Source organism: Oncorhynchus masou, chromosome 15, assembly GCF_036934945.1.
Source record: "Oncorhynchus masou masou isolate Uvic2021 chromosome 15, UVic_Omas_1.1, whole genome shotgun sequence".
NCBI classification, from domain to species: Eukaryota; Metazoa; Chordata; class Actinopteri; order Salmoniformes; family Salmonidae; genus Oncorhynchus; species Oncorhynchus masou.
The window spans coordinates 46390379-46406119 of record NC_088226.1 but is presented as its reverse complement, the minus strand read 5'-3'; the positions used below and the strand labels follow the sequence as shown (position 1 = coordinate 46406119).

Sequence of the window (15741 nt, the reverse complement as noted above, 5' to 3'; positions counted from 1 at the left end):
GTGTGTGTGTGTGTGTGTGTGTGTGTGTGTGTGTGTGTGTGTGTGTGTGTGTGGACATCCTGTATGAAGGAGACAGTGAAGGAGATATCAAGTGTTCTCACTCATGTGTGGGGCCTCTCCTGCTGACAGTGTGTGATTTTTAATTATTCAAGTTGGTTTGAATAGAAAACAGGAGCGCTGTTGAGGACCGAGGGAAGGCTCTACTTATTGGTTATTCTGTTTCACACACACATGCTCTCTTGCTCTCTCCCGCTACCCGGACTAGAAACAATCTACCTGGGCACACCTGAGTAATGTCACACATCTTCCTCCGTGGCGGGCTGACCGACCTACTTTGGGAGCCCCGGAGACAAGGATGTCCATTTTTTTTTTTAGTGCTGTTTGTTTATTTGGGTAACTCCCACACTGATCCAGTGGATTTGAATGTCGTCATTGTGGTGCGCTCATGGCTGATTTATAAAATCACACACGTCTCTCTGCTCTGTAACCATGCCGATGCGGTCAGTGCACAGTGGCGAACAGTGTTGAAGTCTGATGTCACATTCCAGGTGTATTGATATTGTGTGAGCTGGGCTCTGAGCTGCTGATAATAGCAGTGTGCATCCCTCGTTAGCTCCTACTGTATCTCACAGCCTGTCCTCTGGAGCCAGAAACACACAGCCCTCCCTCCCATACACTCTTTCCTCTCTCCCAGTCCCTTCCCTTCTCACCACCAGGCAGACCAGAACATAAGCCCCTCCCTGCCTGTTATTAGCCTGCCCTGACACCCTCAGTCTGATAAGCTGATGAAGTCCAGCTGCTCTGCAGACGCTCTGGCCTCTGAGTTCTGTTTGTATGGGCTCTGTGAACAAACAAAACCATTTTGTTTTGCTTACGGAGCTGTGATTGGATGTGTTGCTTCAGGTGCAGAGGCCCAGTCAAGGTCTTGGTAGACAGGACAGGGGTCAGGTCTAGTAAGGGGTTGCATAAGCTGGTGGAGTTCACAACGGTCTGACTCTCTAATGGTCTCGCTCAGGTCTGCCAAAATATGGGGGGGGGGACGAGCGTAGAGCAGCCAGTCTGTTGTCCCTGGCTCTCTAGCTTAGTGGCTCGAGAGCTCTGCCAGCATTCATCAGAGGAGAAGAAATGCTAGCCGTTCGATCTAAGCTGTGGGTGTTTTGGGAGAACACTGCACACAACACACTCCCATACTGGATTACACACACAAACGTGCGCTTTCTAACAGAATGGTAAATGATGGACATAGCTCTGATGGTCTTTGAAAGGGGGAACAGATGCAGCATTTGTATACTGGTCCTTTGCCGCAACTGCTTTGTTTGTCCACTGTAGAGGTGTTCAAATACCAGCCAATGCAAACAACCGTTTAGCTGTCCGCTGTTTCCTTTCTGTCCCCGAAAGGCCAAGCTCGGGCCTAAAGGCCAGTGGTCTGAAACTGGCAGGACCAACCCACAACCTAAAGTCTTAACACTGGCCATTGGTCAGGGCCCAATCACAGCCCGTGTAATCAGTAAATTGACTATGTACTTTCAACTCTGTTCGTGTGTTCCTCTTGTCTAAACGCTGCTAATTCATGTCCTGCGGTGCTGCTGTCTGCTTAGCAGATGATCCAGTCCTCTTTTTTTAAACAATTAACCCTCCCAGTGCCACTACCTCTGCCAAGGCCAAATCAGTCCAGACTGACTCTGCAGGACAGGAACAGCTGGCTCTGCCTCAGTCTAACTGATTGACTTGACTGGAACAAAAGCCTACCGACGACCATGCTGCACCCGCTTACTTCTAGGTGCTGAGCGGTAGTGGAGAGTTCTGAAGAGGCTCTTAGTATTCAGCTCACACCGAGCGGCACTAGATACACCGATAACTGACATTTCGTAAAGTAATCTCTTTGAATTTAGTCCCAATCCCACTTTATTTATTCTAAAGCCTCTGTCAGAGCTCATTCTCGATTAGGAGATTGAAGATTCCTATGTTCTCTCTTGCATTTTCCCCTGAATAGGCAAAAAAGTCATGGATAGAAACATGAGATTTTAACGCTGACTTCCCTCTGAACTCTGTGGTTCCAGAGTGGCCCAAAGGCTGACATCTGTGGGAGAAATGGTGAAAGAGAGGGAGGCTGAGCAGAAAACAAGCCCTTCAGAGAGGGGAGATGTGAACTTGAGAGAGGAGTTAATGTGCGGATGTTGAGCCTCTCGGGGCCACTCTTAAAGCCTGCTCCTCTACTCACCAAACATAAAATCCCAGCCTCCTCTCCTTCAGCCTAGAGCTGCACGACTCAGCCCGTTTAACATGCCTCAGCCAGAGCAAGATGGACTGGGAGAATAGGAGAGGAAAATAGACATAAGTGGAGGAGTTTTTTTGATTCATTGCTTTTAGTGACTGCATGGTCTTTGTGTGGCCAAACTGGCCCAGTGGAAGATCCCTGGTGAATTACTGGAAGAACTTGTAAGTGTACTGCTCTTGCTCGCATCACTGCAGGCAGGGATATAAAGTGAACAGATTTCCGTTTGCTTGTCCTTCTGGCTCCCCCAGCTGTTTCTGCTACATTATATTAGTCCTGGCCAACAAGCTTGCTGGGGCCCCGTCTCAACGTGTCGCTGTGTGTTTCTGGCTCCTGTTGGAGTGGAGGTTCTGTCAGAAGCATCACCATCACACTGACACTCCGATCTCAGTGCCTCTTCTCCCCCCCCCCCCCCAATCTTCCTCTACTCCTGCTCTTCTGTCTTTTGATCATGCTTCCTCCCTCCCCCTCTTTCTCCTCAGTGTAATGTGAGTGGGCTCTTTCCTATGAGAGTCTTTAAGCCCACTCAGTGTATGAACTGACACAGAGATAGAGGGTTCTGTTCTCAGGTCTGCTGCTTTAGCCAGACAGACCATGTGATTCCCCCAGCCACCCAGAACCAGTCTCCACTGCTGGAATGGGGCCAACCAGCCAGGTAAAGGCTAGACACGCACATGCACTCACACGGTCCATGCACACGCGTGCTCATGTAAGATGGCAACCTCACTGCAACGCAACGCATCGAACCAACCAACACACACACACACACACACAACACACACACACACACACACACACACACACACACACAGCCGCTCACAGCTTTATCAAAACCGTATGGTCTCCCATAAACCCAGACCCCCCTCCTGGCAAACGGGTTTCTTTTTGATGACTAATCTGTAGCTTACTACTAAATGCTCCTGCCTCAGCAACGTCTTAGTTGTACTTGTGTTGAATGTTTTTTATAGATTTTTTTAATCCCCCTCTCTTAAAGTGAATTCTGAATGTAGCCTAGTCCCTGGTTTAGACCTACACATGGCTGCCTCATGGGCCCTCGTTTTGTCCAGACTCCAGGAGAGGCTGTTTTGATCAAAGCCAAGGACTGCAATTCCCAGAAGCCCCCACACTGCAGCCCAGTGAATAGGCCGTAAAGGGAAAATTTGTTTGGGTCAACGAGTGGCTACTCCTGAGGTGTGTGTTATATCTGACACTCGGGAAGGGATGCAATGGCTCTTTGTATGTGCATTAGTCTGGATGAGAAAGACCTTCAGTGACCTGACCTAGGAATGAGGCTTGGGCGGTCTCCAGGGTTTTACGGTATTACTGGTGTAGCACACAAGGGTGTTGGAAAAACGCAAGGAAAGCCCATTGGGCCTCTTACCAGAATACCCCTCAAATTATGCAAGTAATAGCGAACTCGCATAGACGCTGAATGCTAACTAACAAAAATGAACATATACTAATTGCAAAGATCAACAACTCCAGCTAATAAAGTTATACAGGCATAGCAAGTAGCTACAGAATGTCATTTTTCAGTGAGTGTGGACATTTTACAAGCGGAAGTGTGAGATTGCTCAGTTGCACAAAGTTGTGATTCATGCTTTTCTGACAGAAGAGCAGCATGTGTACACTGAGGGGAGAGGAGGAGGAAGAAGAGAGGGGGAAAACGCTAATGGGAAGCAAGGGGGAAAAAATAAACTAATCCAGAGCTCTTTGGCTTCTCAAACACGGCAGAAAGCCGGTATAAGATATGTGTTGGCAAACATGTAATAGTAAATGGCAAGTATGACTTCATCACCTCATGTGCACAACAGAGACTCGTGGACTCACCAGCTCCCGCTTTCTCCCGTTGTGCTATTTACAAACACTGGCTTAACTGTTCTGGGGAACTACGGTAAGCTTCATAATGTGAAGAACGCAATCTGCTTCATATCTTAACATTGCACAAGTTGACTGCATATATTAACTTAAAAAGTACTACAAATATTCCAAAATTTTCGAAAAACCTATTGGGGATAGCAGGAGGAACCGGAAGATCATTAGTGCCAGTACACTGAGCCAGTAGTAGAGTTGAGGACTAGTGAGATGTTCATGTGTGAGCCAGACCTCCATCTGTTCACTCCTCTATGGCGTGTTACTGTAGCTTTTACCCGTCTAGAGAAAGTGATAGTCCATTAACTTCAGCACTGCCCTACGCCCCTCCCCTGGCCCCACCAGCCCCCCCAGGAACTGCATACCCCTCTGACTTTGAATGACTCTCTTTCATAAGATTCACTACATTGTAAAGAGGCCCATAAATAGCCCTCAAAAAGGCTTGCTGAGACGAGTTGCCATAGAAACCAGTGGTTGGAAGTTAGTCTTTGTCTTGGTTCCATGCAGGAGTGCGTGCAGGGGCAGTAGGAGCAGTAACGCTAGCTAGCTGCTCTTTGGCCCAATGAACAGACCTGTGAGGTCATTTGAGAGCGCTGGAGGTAGACTCCGATCTGTCTGGCTTCCTGAGGTAACCTTTACAGGACTCGGATAACCTTTTAGAGGACTCAGACAGGGCTAGTAAGTCTATTTATGGCTAAATAGATTTACTAGCCCTCTATCAGTCAACCCACTCATCTTTTCTCCTGATCGGTGCTGTCTCCATGTGTCCGGACTGATCTGCTCATTCTTACCTCTGGTTAGGGACATCAAACGTTCAACCTGCTGCACCCTATGGAGCATCCAGACTAGAGTGCCTGGTTAGATTGTGCTTGGGAGCAATTTAAAAAAAAAAGTCTAAATGGTTAAACTAGTGAGATCTGATTATTGAACAAATCTTTGCTAAATTTCCTATCCTAAATTAAGGTATTTAATTGTTTTGCCATATCTAATTAATGTATATTACTCAGCTTTCCATGATGTGTACAGTATGTGCTACTACATTACACAAACTGGTGTTTTGACCACATTGAATTGGGGGGAATTAAACATCGTTTTTACCTCTGATTGGGTGATGTTAGTATAAAAGTTTAGTCAACGAGATGACACGATCATTTGCTTAAACAGAGCAATATCTTTATTTGGGTATTGTTGATTTTGTCATACACGCTGGAGGTTGCAGGACTTAGAATGCAACTGTCATTTTCTTTCTCAAATGGCACCGATAATTAGGGGGGATCTCTAAAAGTTGCTGGCCACACCAATACGCTGACTTGACAGTCAAACTACCACTTAAATAACAGTGACAACTACCCGTCCGTTGTCACGAGGGATCTGTCCGCAGGAGCCCAAACCACTCCAAATGTAGCATGAATCTGTCAGAAAATCTATTCAAAAGTCCCAAATCGCCAGTTCACAAATGTCTTACTCATTACTTTCTTTCTACTTTCTGAAAATATCAAATTTTGTGACAACTGTGTCTTCTCCTTCAGTGTGGAACTAAGCATGTCATTGGTCGACAAGTAATTTTGCATGCCGAACAACCCCAGTATTAGTAACATAGTCAAACTGCGAGTTGTGTGCCGCCTCACGCGCTGACCAACGAGAGGAACGCCTATTCATGATCGGGCACATCTGGTTGTCACGTTCAGCATTCGAATGTTTTGAAGTGTCCTGCGCAATATTAGTCTTTATTAGTTGAGTGATAACCAAGGTAATTATTTTTCTTCAAATGCGCTGTTGAAAATTATGTTTTAATGGTTTAAAAGTAGCCTAAACTAGCGCGGAGACAACTAATCTGGCTATAATTTACATGCTGATCAGGGCTTGCGCACGCAACTCAATGTTAGGTAGGTGTTCCTAATGTTTGGTATACTCTGTGTATATTCATTGGCTATGTCATACCGTACATGACAAAGTAATATAAATTAAACACTTCTAAATGCAGATGGCTGTCTTCTACAAATTGTCCACTATCCAGTGATGCACACATTTCCAGATTCCGTGTCCGGTTTTTGAGCTGTGCTAGTATTAACAGGACGTGCAACCTCAAATCACCCTCTCGCGCAATTGATTTCAATGTGATAATCGATAGGAGTGATTGACAAACGTGTTGCATTTCTCTTTCTGTTTTGGTGACCCACGTATCAAAATGCAATATTCCAAAATGTTGCTGACTGTGTTTTTTATTTATTTATTTTTTTATGTTTTTTTTTAACAACAAATCAATACATAAAGCACATGAGGGAACACAAGCATACATAGATTACAAACAATGGACAATCGAGCTAGGGGGTACAATATCACATTACAATTACACAAGGACCTTAAGGGACATGCATATACTTACAATTCTAACAGCTTTTTTGTTAGTAGAGCATTTAACCGTCTTAATATACAGTTCAATTTCTTTTTGTAGGATACGAAAATGTGGTTTTCTGTTTGTAAATTTACATTTGTGTATATGAAATTTGGCCAAAAGAATAATGAAATTAATTACATAAAAATGATTCCGCTTATTTCTATTGTATGTAAAGAATACAAACAGTACATCTCTCCACAATAGTGTAAAATCTTCATAAATGTGTTCAATTATAAACCTACTGATGTCTTGCCACAGTTTTCTTACATGCTTACAATGCCAAAAAAGATGCACAACTGTTTCTGGGTGGTCATTACAAAAGGAGCAATTTGAGTTGATGTTTTCCTTAAACTTCTTCATATAGTGGTTGGCAGGATAATATTTATGAATAATTTTAAAGGAAACTTCCTTAATTTTGTTAACAAGTAGGTATGTTTGTGGCAACATCCAAACTTTTTTCCAACCGATATTATCAATAAAACCATTCCAATAAGGCATGACATAAGGTATAGATACAACATTCTGCTGTGTTGCTGACTGTGTTCTGCAGGTTGTCTTCTAACCAGTGACGTGAAGGACCCCCCCCCCCCCCTAAATCTTTGAGCGATTTTACAGTGTTTTCAGAAAGTATTCACACCCCTTGACTGTTTTGCTGTTACAGCCTGAATTTAAAATGGATTACATTTTAGATGTGGTGACACTGGCCTATACACAATAACCCATAATGTCAAAATAATTAAAAATGAAAATCGGGGATGTCTTGAGTCAATAAGTATTCAACCCCTTTGTTATGGCAAGCCTAAATATGTTCAGGAGTAAAACATTTCTTAAGTCACAAGTTGCATGGACCCAGTCTGCAATAATAGTGTTTAACAATGTTTTTAATGACTACTATCTATGTACCCCACACATACAATTATCTTTAATGTCCCTCAGTTGAGCAGTGAATTTCAAAGGACAAGGGAGTTTTTTTTAGGATAAAAAGAAACGGAATAGAGCTAAGCACAGGCAAAGTCCTAGAGGACCTGATTTCAGTCTGCTTTCTGACACACTGGGAGACATTCACTTTTCAGCAGGACAATAACTTAAAACACAAGGCAAAATCTATATTGACTTAAATATGCTTGAAAATATATGGCAATATTTGAAAATGGCTGTCTAGCAATGAGCCACAACGAGCTTGAAGATTATAATTTTTTAAAGAATAATGTGCAAATACTATACAGTCCAGGTGTTAGAGACTTACACAGAAAGACCACTGTAATCGTTACTAGAGGTGCTTCTACAAAGTATATTGATTTAGGAGTGTGAATACTTAGGTAAATGAGATCTGTATTTCCTTTTCAATAAATGTGCAAAAATGTCTAAAACAAAGTGTTCACCATTTCGTTATGGGGTATTGTGTGTGAAGGTGACAGGTGAGACAAATTGAATTCAGGCTGTAACACAACAAAATGTGGAACAAGTGAAGGGGTATGAATACTTTCTGAAGGCACTGTCTCAAATATTATTTTACCATATCAAATCCATTTTTGGCATATAGTGTACTCTATTTGCAGGTTAGCGTTTTTTGTCATGGTGTGATTCATTTATTGAAATGGCAGACATCACAACTGGTTTGCCCTGCCTACTCTGACTAGCTCAAATTAACCAAATTAACCCCCAATTGAAATATTCATTAGGTCCTGAACTATGGATTTCACATGACTGTGAATACAGATACAGTGCATTATGAAAGTGTTCAGACCCCTTTTGTACATTTTGTTACGGGCAGCCACTATGTTCTTGGGGACCTTCAGTGCTGCAGACATTTTTTTTGGTACCCTTCCCCAGATCTGTTGACACAATCCTGTCTTAGAGCTCTACGGACAATTCCTTCAACCCTATGACTTGGTTTTTGCTCTGACATGCATGGACCCTGTCAACTGTGGGACCTTATATAGAAAGGTGTGTGTGCCTTTCCAAATCATGTCCAATCAATTGAATTTACCACAGTTGGACTCTCAAGGATGATTAATGGAAAGCGGATGCTCTTGAGCTCAAGTCACATAGCAAAGGGTCTGAATACTTAAGTAAAGGTATATATATATTTTTATAAATTAGCAAAAATTCAAACCTGTTTTTGCTTTGTCATTATGGGGTAATGTGTTTAGATGAGTGTTTATTTAATCCATTTTAGAATAAGGCTGTAACGTAACAAAGTTTTGAAGTCAAGCGGTCTGACTACTTTCCCAAATGCACTGTATGCATCTGTTGGTCACACATACTTAAAATAAAATAAAATAAAAAATGAATGTAAGAGTGTGGATTAGAAAACCAGTCTGTATCTGGTGTAACCACAATTTTCCTCGCGCGACGCATCTCCTTCGCATGGAGTTGATCAGGCTGTTGATTGTGGCCTGTGGAATGTTGTCCCGCTCTTCAATGGCTGTGCGAAGTTGCTAGATATTGGCACAAACTGGAACACATTGCCATACATGTCGATCCAGAGCATCTCAAACATGCTTAATGGGTGAAATGTCTGAGCATGCAGGCCATGGAAGAACTGGGACATTTTGAGCTTACAGAAATTGTGTATAGATCGTTACGACAAAGGGCTGTGCATTATCAATTTGAAACATGAGGTGATGGAGGAGAATGAATGGTACAACAATGAGCTTTAGGATCTCGTCACGGTATCTCTGTGCATTTTAAATTGCCATTGATAAAATACAACATTCAATTCTCTGGAAACCGCTTTGGTAGACATTGCTGCAGTCAGCATGCCAATTGCACGCTCCCTCATCTTGAGAAATGGTGTTGTGTGAATGGCACATTTTAGTGTGATCTTTTATTGTCCACCAGCACAAGGTGCACCTGTGTAATGATCATTCTGTTTAATCAGCTTTTTCATATGCCACACCTGTCAGGTGGATTATCTTGGCAAAGGAGAGATGCTCACTAACAGGGATATGAACAAACATTTTAGAGAAGCATTTTGTGTATATGAAAAATTCCTGAGATCTTTTAGCTCATGAGACATGGGAACAACACTTTACATGTTGCATTTATATTTTTGCTCAATGTTGTTAATTATTTCCTTGACCTTAGTCCTTTCCCTGCTTATGATCCACAATCAGAAGCCCCCCACCCACCCCAGGATTGGATTGTATGTACAGAGAGGGATTAGAGAGAGAAGGCAGGGAACAGGGAAGGCTGCGCTCTCCCAGTGGTCATAAACGAGACCATTAGGAAGCAATTTAAAGTAATGGCACTTTAATGAAAACAAGATGGCTACTGCCCGTAGCATTCCACACGTCCACATTGTCACTTTCTTACTGTGTGCTTTCTCAACTCTAGGGGAGACTCATCAGTAAAAAATGACATGTTAAATGAAGACCAAATTCCATGTGCTGGTTGGAGAAAGATACTGTTTTGTCCAGGAATGTCTGGGATCTTTCTGGCTTGGGGGGGTGGGGGCTGACAAAGACCGAGCTCAGGGGCAAAAGACAGGAGGCTTGGCTGGAAGAAGAACCGCTCTACAGTCCTCAATCCTCCCAAACTGGGGACTGGAGTTTTCTTTGGCCAAGGTTTTTTTGTCTATGATCAGCGTAGACCTCACTTCCCTAAAGGCCCCTGTAGTCAATGGACTGTGTGTCCGATGGCCATCTATGGCAGTTCCAAACAGTATTCTCACTGTTACTTGGTAGAGTAGCTGTGTGATGAGCAGCAGACATTCTCTTCATAATCTACTACAGTAAATCTAAATCATGGCAGGTATACAGCCTATGATTGCTCAGTTAAAATGGCAGTGTAGCCTAGTGGTTAGAGCGTTGGACTAGTAACCGAAAGGTTGCAAGTTCAAATCCCCGAGCTGACAAGGTACAAAATCTGTCGTTCTGCCCCTGAACAGGCAGTTAACCCACTGTTCCTAGGCCGTCATTGAAAATAAGAATTTGTTCTTAACTGACTTGCCTATTACAATAAAGGTTAAAAAAAAGATTGTTTTTCTAGTGCGCTGTCGTCATTGGTGGCTAGGGTTAGTCTAGTCCACAGGCAATGACCTAAGCTTACCCCTGTGTGTCTGTATGCATATAGTGTTTTGTGTAGTTGTCTGTTTGCTCGCTGGTGGTTGACATCTGGCTGTGCTTTGGAGCAGAACAGTGTTGTAATGATTCGATGCCGTGGAAGTGAATAGTATTAGAGCCAAATCCACGTAGCACTCCACTCAGGTCTAATTGCATTATCTTTGATGAAGGTAGGATTACACACACCATCTGATGCCAGACAATCTTGCCTTACACCAGGGTTCCCCAACTGGCGGCTCGCGGGTGACTTCTACCCGCCCCAAGTTTTGAGCAACAAAAAAAGTTACTCTACTGCCAATGTTTGTCCATGGTGATTGAATGGCGGTGTGCTCAAATTTATATACCTGTCAGCAACGGGTGTGGCTGAAATGTCCAAATCCACTAATTTGAACAGGTGTCCACATGCTTTTGTGTGTGTGTGTGTGTGTGTATATATATATTTATGTGCGTGTGTGTATATATGTCTATATGTGATCGTATACAAATGTAAGCAAGGTTTGAAATGATTGTTTTAGTCAAATATGATATCTGTTTGGACTTCTTGTGGTCAATTTGCTGTTATTTGTAATTATGTTTCGGTCCCCTGACCATCTGCTCAAGAAAAAGTCTTCCCGCGGCTGAATGTATTGATGATCCCTGCACTCACACGCAGCCTGATACTGCTGTTCCTGCACATGCACGCACACAAACACATTTTCTGCAAATTAGAGAGTGCATGGTTGTGGATCGAAATAGTGTTTGTGTAGTCAGCCTCTGTCATGCATGATGTGGAAGTATGTGTACTTGTTGTTCAACCGCAGTCCTCACACCACATCACACTCAGTAGGCCTGTGATGGTGTACTGTCATATCATGTGCTTAAATCTATAACCAGGGCAGAAATGACTAGTTGTGGCCTGTAGTCAGATTCTCATTAGAGGTGCAATGGTGAGATAAAGCTCCCTGCTCGGCTCTGCTCTGTCTGATACAGAGTTATGCTGATGAATGATGACTTCCATTAAACATTTCATTCAGAGCAGCTGTTAATGTGGGCTGGAGCAAGAGGGGGGAGAGGTCGAGGGAGGAAGGAAGGAAGGGGACTAGAGCAAAAGTTTACCCTCTTCCCTTGGCTGTATTTAAAGCCTTAGTATCTGTTGATCTCCATCTCATTGCTCTCCCTGGGAAGGGAGCCCCAGCCACATCCACACACCGGTATCAAGGCTTTATCTGTGGGAGCAGAGTGGCTGAGGAGCAGGGAAGATGTTCCCTGATGCAGTCTGTTCTGTCTGCCTCTCTCCGGAAGGGGGTGAAAAGCCAATCGAGATTGTACCATTTGTGTGGGTGTGGGGGATGCTCTCCCTCTTTTATAAACAAGAGGGCATTGGCATCAACTGGTACATTGTGAAACCCAGTTGTACAGTGACTAACACACTCATGGCGGGAGGGCTGGCGGCCAGTTGTTTGGACTGGACTGGAGCCTGGATTAGACTCCTTCATGTTGGTCCAGTTCAGACACATTCGCATAGTTTCCATGGTTGCAAAACGGAAACGACCCCCCCCACCATCCTTTTTCCATCTCATTCATGCAGACCAACTCTTCCATTCAGAAGCCCCCCTCCCTCTCTTCAACCCCACGACCCCTACTCTATCTCTCAAACTGGGATGGAACAGGGACATGTCAATCTGCTGACGGCTCCTCTTGTGCGAGGCAAGTAGAGGGGTATCGAGTTGAGGCAGAGAGTCTGACTGCGTGTGTGTGGAAAGCACTACTGGACTGCAGAGCACTGGGTTTGTGTGGAGAGTAAAGTCAATACTCGATACACTGACTGTAGTTGTTGTGTACTGACCATTGTTGAGTTTAAAGGGCCCTACACACCCTATGCAAACAGAGCGTCGTATACGGTCCGTTCCAACATTTTAGCCACACAAAGGTACGCAGAAAGCGCCGCTCAGTCACTGCGTTTGCGTACGGTGTGTAGCGATCTTAAGGGTGGTTAACGAACAGCCATGTCATGAAAATGAGGCGACCTGAATGTGCCAACAGTCTGAATGTACACACTTTTATATCAGTTTGTTCTTCTTTTTTTGTCCCTTTCTCCTCTTCTGCATAACATGCCATGTTATTTTTAAACGAGTAGCAGCGCTTTTAACGTTAATGTGCATTTACATCTGGGGGGCTGCCTGGCCCATTCTTCTCTCTCCCCCAGACCCTCCCACCCCCCTTAGCCCTGACCACCCTGTGCAGCGTGTGATTGGCTGAGGTCCAGGCAAGACGGAGCCCAGGTCTAAGCAGGGCTGTGTGATTGTGTGCGGGTGGGTTAATGTCTTCCTGGCTCAGCATCACAGCTATGTGTTCTGTACTCTCGTTCTCGTCTCAGCCGCGAAACACTTCATTAGCCTTTAACGAGACCACAGCGCCTGCCTGCGCCAAACTCTACTTTCACCTCTTTCTCTCTCTCTCTCTCTCTCTCTCCCAGACACTCTCTCTCTCTCTCCCAGACACTCTCTCTCTCCCAGACTCTCTCTCTCTCCCAGACTCTCTCTCTCCCAGACTCTCTCTCTCCCAGACTCTCTCTCTCTCCCAGACTCTCTCTCTCTCTCTCTCTCTCTCTCTCTCTCCCAGACACTCTCTCTCTCTCCCAGACCCCCTTTCTATCACCCATTTTCTCTTTACCTTTGACTGTATCTTTCTCCCGTTTTCTCTTTAATGCTTAGTTTCTTTCCTGTCAGTGTTTGGATCCAGGCACTGTTGGTAGTGATTGTGATTCTGAGCACTTCTAAAGGCCTCTAACAGAGTACAGGGAGGGATAGGAAGGGGGTAGAGGATTTTTGGACGGGTGCCCTCCTCTTGGACAGCCATCCTGAATGGGGCTCATTGATCCCCCTGGTACCCCCTCTGTGTTCTCACCCCTGAATGGTCCTTTCAGGGCTCCGGACTAGCAGGTCGAGACCACCAAGCCTTCCTGTGTAAGAGAACTGGGCCAGGCCCAGGGCGTTTAGACTGCTGCATCACCCCCTCCCCCCGCCAGCCACAGACACCCAAGCTCATCAGTCTCACTCTGATCCTGTACTACAACCGACTTTCTCACTTAAAGGGGCCCTAACAAGACACATTCTTGTCTCTCGCGCACACACACACTCCGACAGATGCAGGTTTTGTTTACTCCTTGTTTTGGGAATGCAGTTTTCTTTTCTCTTTTATTGCTTCTTCTTTCTTTCTGCTCGCATAGCAAGTAGGCCTTCCTTTGGTTTCCATAGTAACTGGTGTCTGTTTTGGGCCAAGCTTCTTTTAGGTACATCGTTTTGAGTCTCTCTCTTTCGGTTAGAGAGAAACAGAGAGGTGAGAGTGGTGACTGAGGCCTTCCCTGACTTGGAGGAAGCCGATGATTCACCTGAGGGAGGGATGATAGACCGCAACACCCTCACTCACCACTAGCCTATCTGAAAGTGTTCCTCTGCTCAAGTCGGGGTGGTTTATTCCTGATTCCCTCGTGTGTGTGTGTGAGAGACCCATCACTACTACCCCTCACTGTGTTCTTGTCCCAAGTGGCTCTGGTCTTCAGTTACATTTTTCAAAATCCAGAGAGGTGTATGTGCTTCTGAGAGGTGCTCCATCAGTCCTGATATTTTGGGTCTAGCCTGAACTCTCTTTCTCTCTCTCTCTACAGGGTGTACCCCAGCTGCCCTGTGCCAAGGCCCTGTACAACTACGATGGCAAGGAACCTGGGGACCTCAAGTTCAGTAAGGGTGACGTCATCATCCTGCGACGTCAGGTGGATGAGAATTGGTACCACGGGGAGATTGGCGGAGTCCACGGTTTCTTCCCCACCAACTTTGTCCAGATCATCAAGCCACTGCCGCAGCCCCCGCCACAGTGCAAGGCCCTCTATGACTTTGAGCTCAAAGACAAGGAGGCAGACAAGGATTGCCTGCCCTTTACTAAGGTGAGTTATAGACAACTTTGTACATCAGTCTCAAAGTGCTGTACAGAAACCCAGAGAGCAATGCAAGAAGCACGGTGGAGGAAAAACTCCCTAGAAAAGCCAAAACCTGAAGAAACCTAGAGAGGGAGATTATAACAGAACATGGCCAAGATGTTCAAATGTTCATAAATGACCAGCATGGTCGAATAATAATAAGGCAGAACAGTTGAAACTGGAGCAGCAGCACGGCCAGGTGGACTGGGGACAGCAAGGAGTCATCATGTCAAGTAGTCCTGGGGCATGGTCCTAGGGCCGCGGTTCAGTTGAAACTGGAGCAGCAGCCGGCCAGGTGGACTGGGGACAGCAAGGAGTCATCATGTCAGGTAGTCCTTAGGGCTCCGAATTGGACAGGAGAAGTACTCCAGATATAACAAACTGACCCCAGCCCCCGACACATAAACTACTGCAGCATAAATACTGAAGGCTGAGACAGGAGGGGTCAGGAGACACTGTGGCCCCACCCGAGGACACCCCCCAGGGCCAAACAGGAAGGATATAACCCCACCCACTATGCCAAAGCACAGCCCCCACACCACTGGAGGGATATCTTCAACCACCAACTTACCATCCTGAGACAAAAGTATAGCCCGCAAAGATCTCCGCCACGGCACAACCCAAGGGGGGGCGCCAACCCAGACAGGATGACCACATCAGTGAATCAACCCACTCAGGTGACGCACCCCCTCAGGGACGGCATGAGAGAGCCCAGCAAGCCAGTGACTCAGCCCCTGTAATAGGGTTAGAGGCAGAGAATCCCAGTGACAGCAAGGGTGGTTCGTTGCTCCAGAGCCTTTCCGTTCACCTTCCCACTCCTGGGCCAGACTTCAATCATATGACCCACTGAAGAGATAGTTTGCGTCTCTGACATGGGTAGGCAGACCGTTCCATAAAAATGGAGCTCTATAGGAGAAAGCCTGCCTCCAGCTGTTTGCTTAAGTAGGGACAATTAGGAGGCCGCGTCTTGTGACCGTAGCGTACGTGTAGGTATGTACTATCTAGAGCAAGCCCATGCACTTTGTAGGTTAGCCTTGTGCTTTGACAGGAAGCCAGTGTAGGGAGGCTAGCACTGGAGTAATATGATCAAATTTTTTGGTTCTAGTCAGGATTCTAGCAGCCGTATTTAGCACTAACTGAAGTTTATTTAGTGCTTTATCCGGGTAGCCAGAGC

The 15741-nt window shown here is 45.2% G+C and overlaps 1 protein-coding gene across 1 annotated transcript in view; it reads left to right on the top strand.

Moving 5' to 3' along the window:
- Positions 1 to 15741, top strand: part of LOC135556328 (E3 ubiquitin-protein ligase SH3RF1-like) — a 54076-nt gene that overhangs the window by 18973 nt on the left and 19362 nt on the right. Inside the window, exon 3 of the mRNA XM_064989442.1 lies at positions 14259 to 14534. Coding sequence (XP_064845514.1) covers positions 14259 to 14534 — 276 coding nt within the window. The remainder of the gene's footprint in view (positions 1 to 14258; positions 14535 to 15741) is intronic.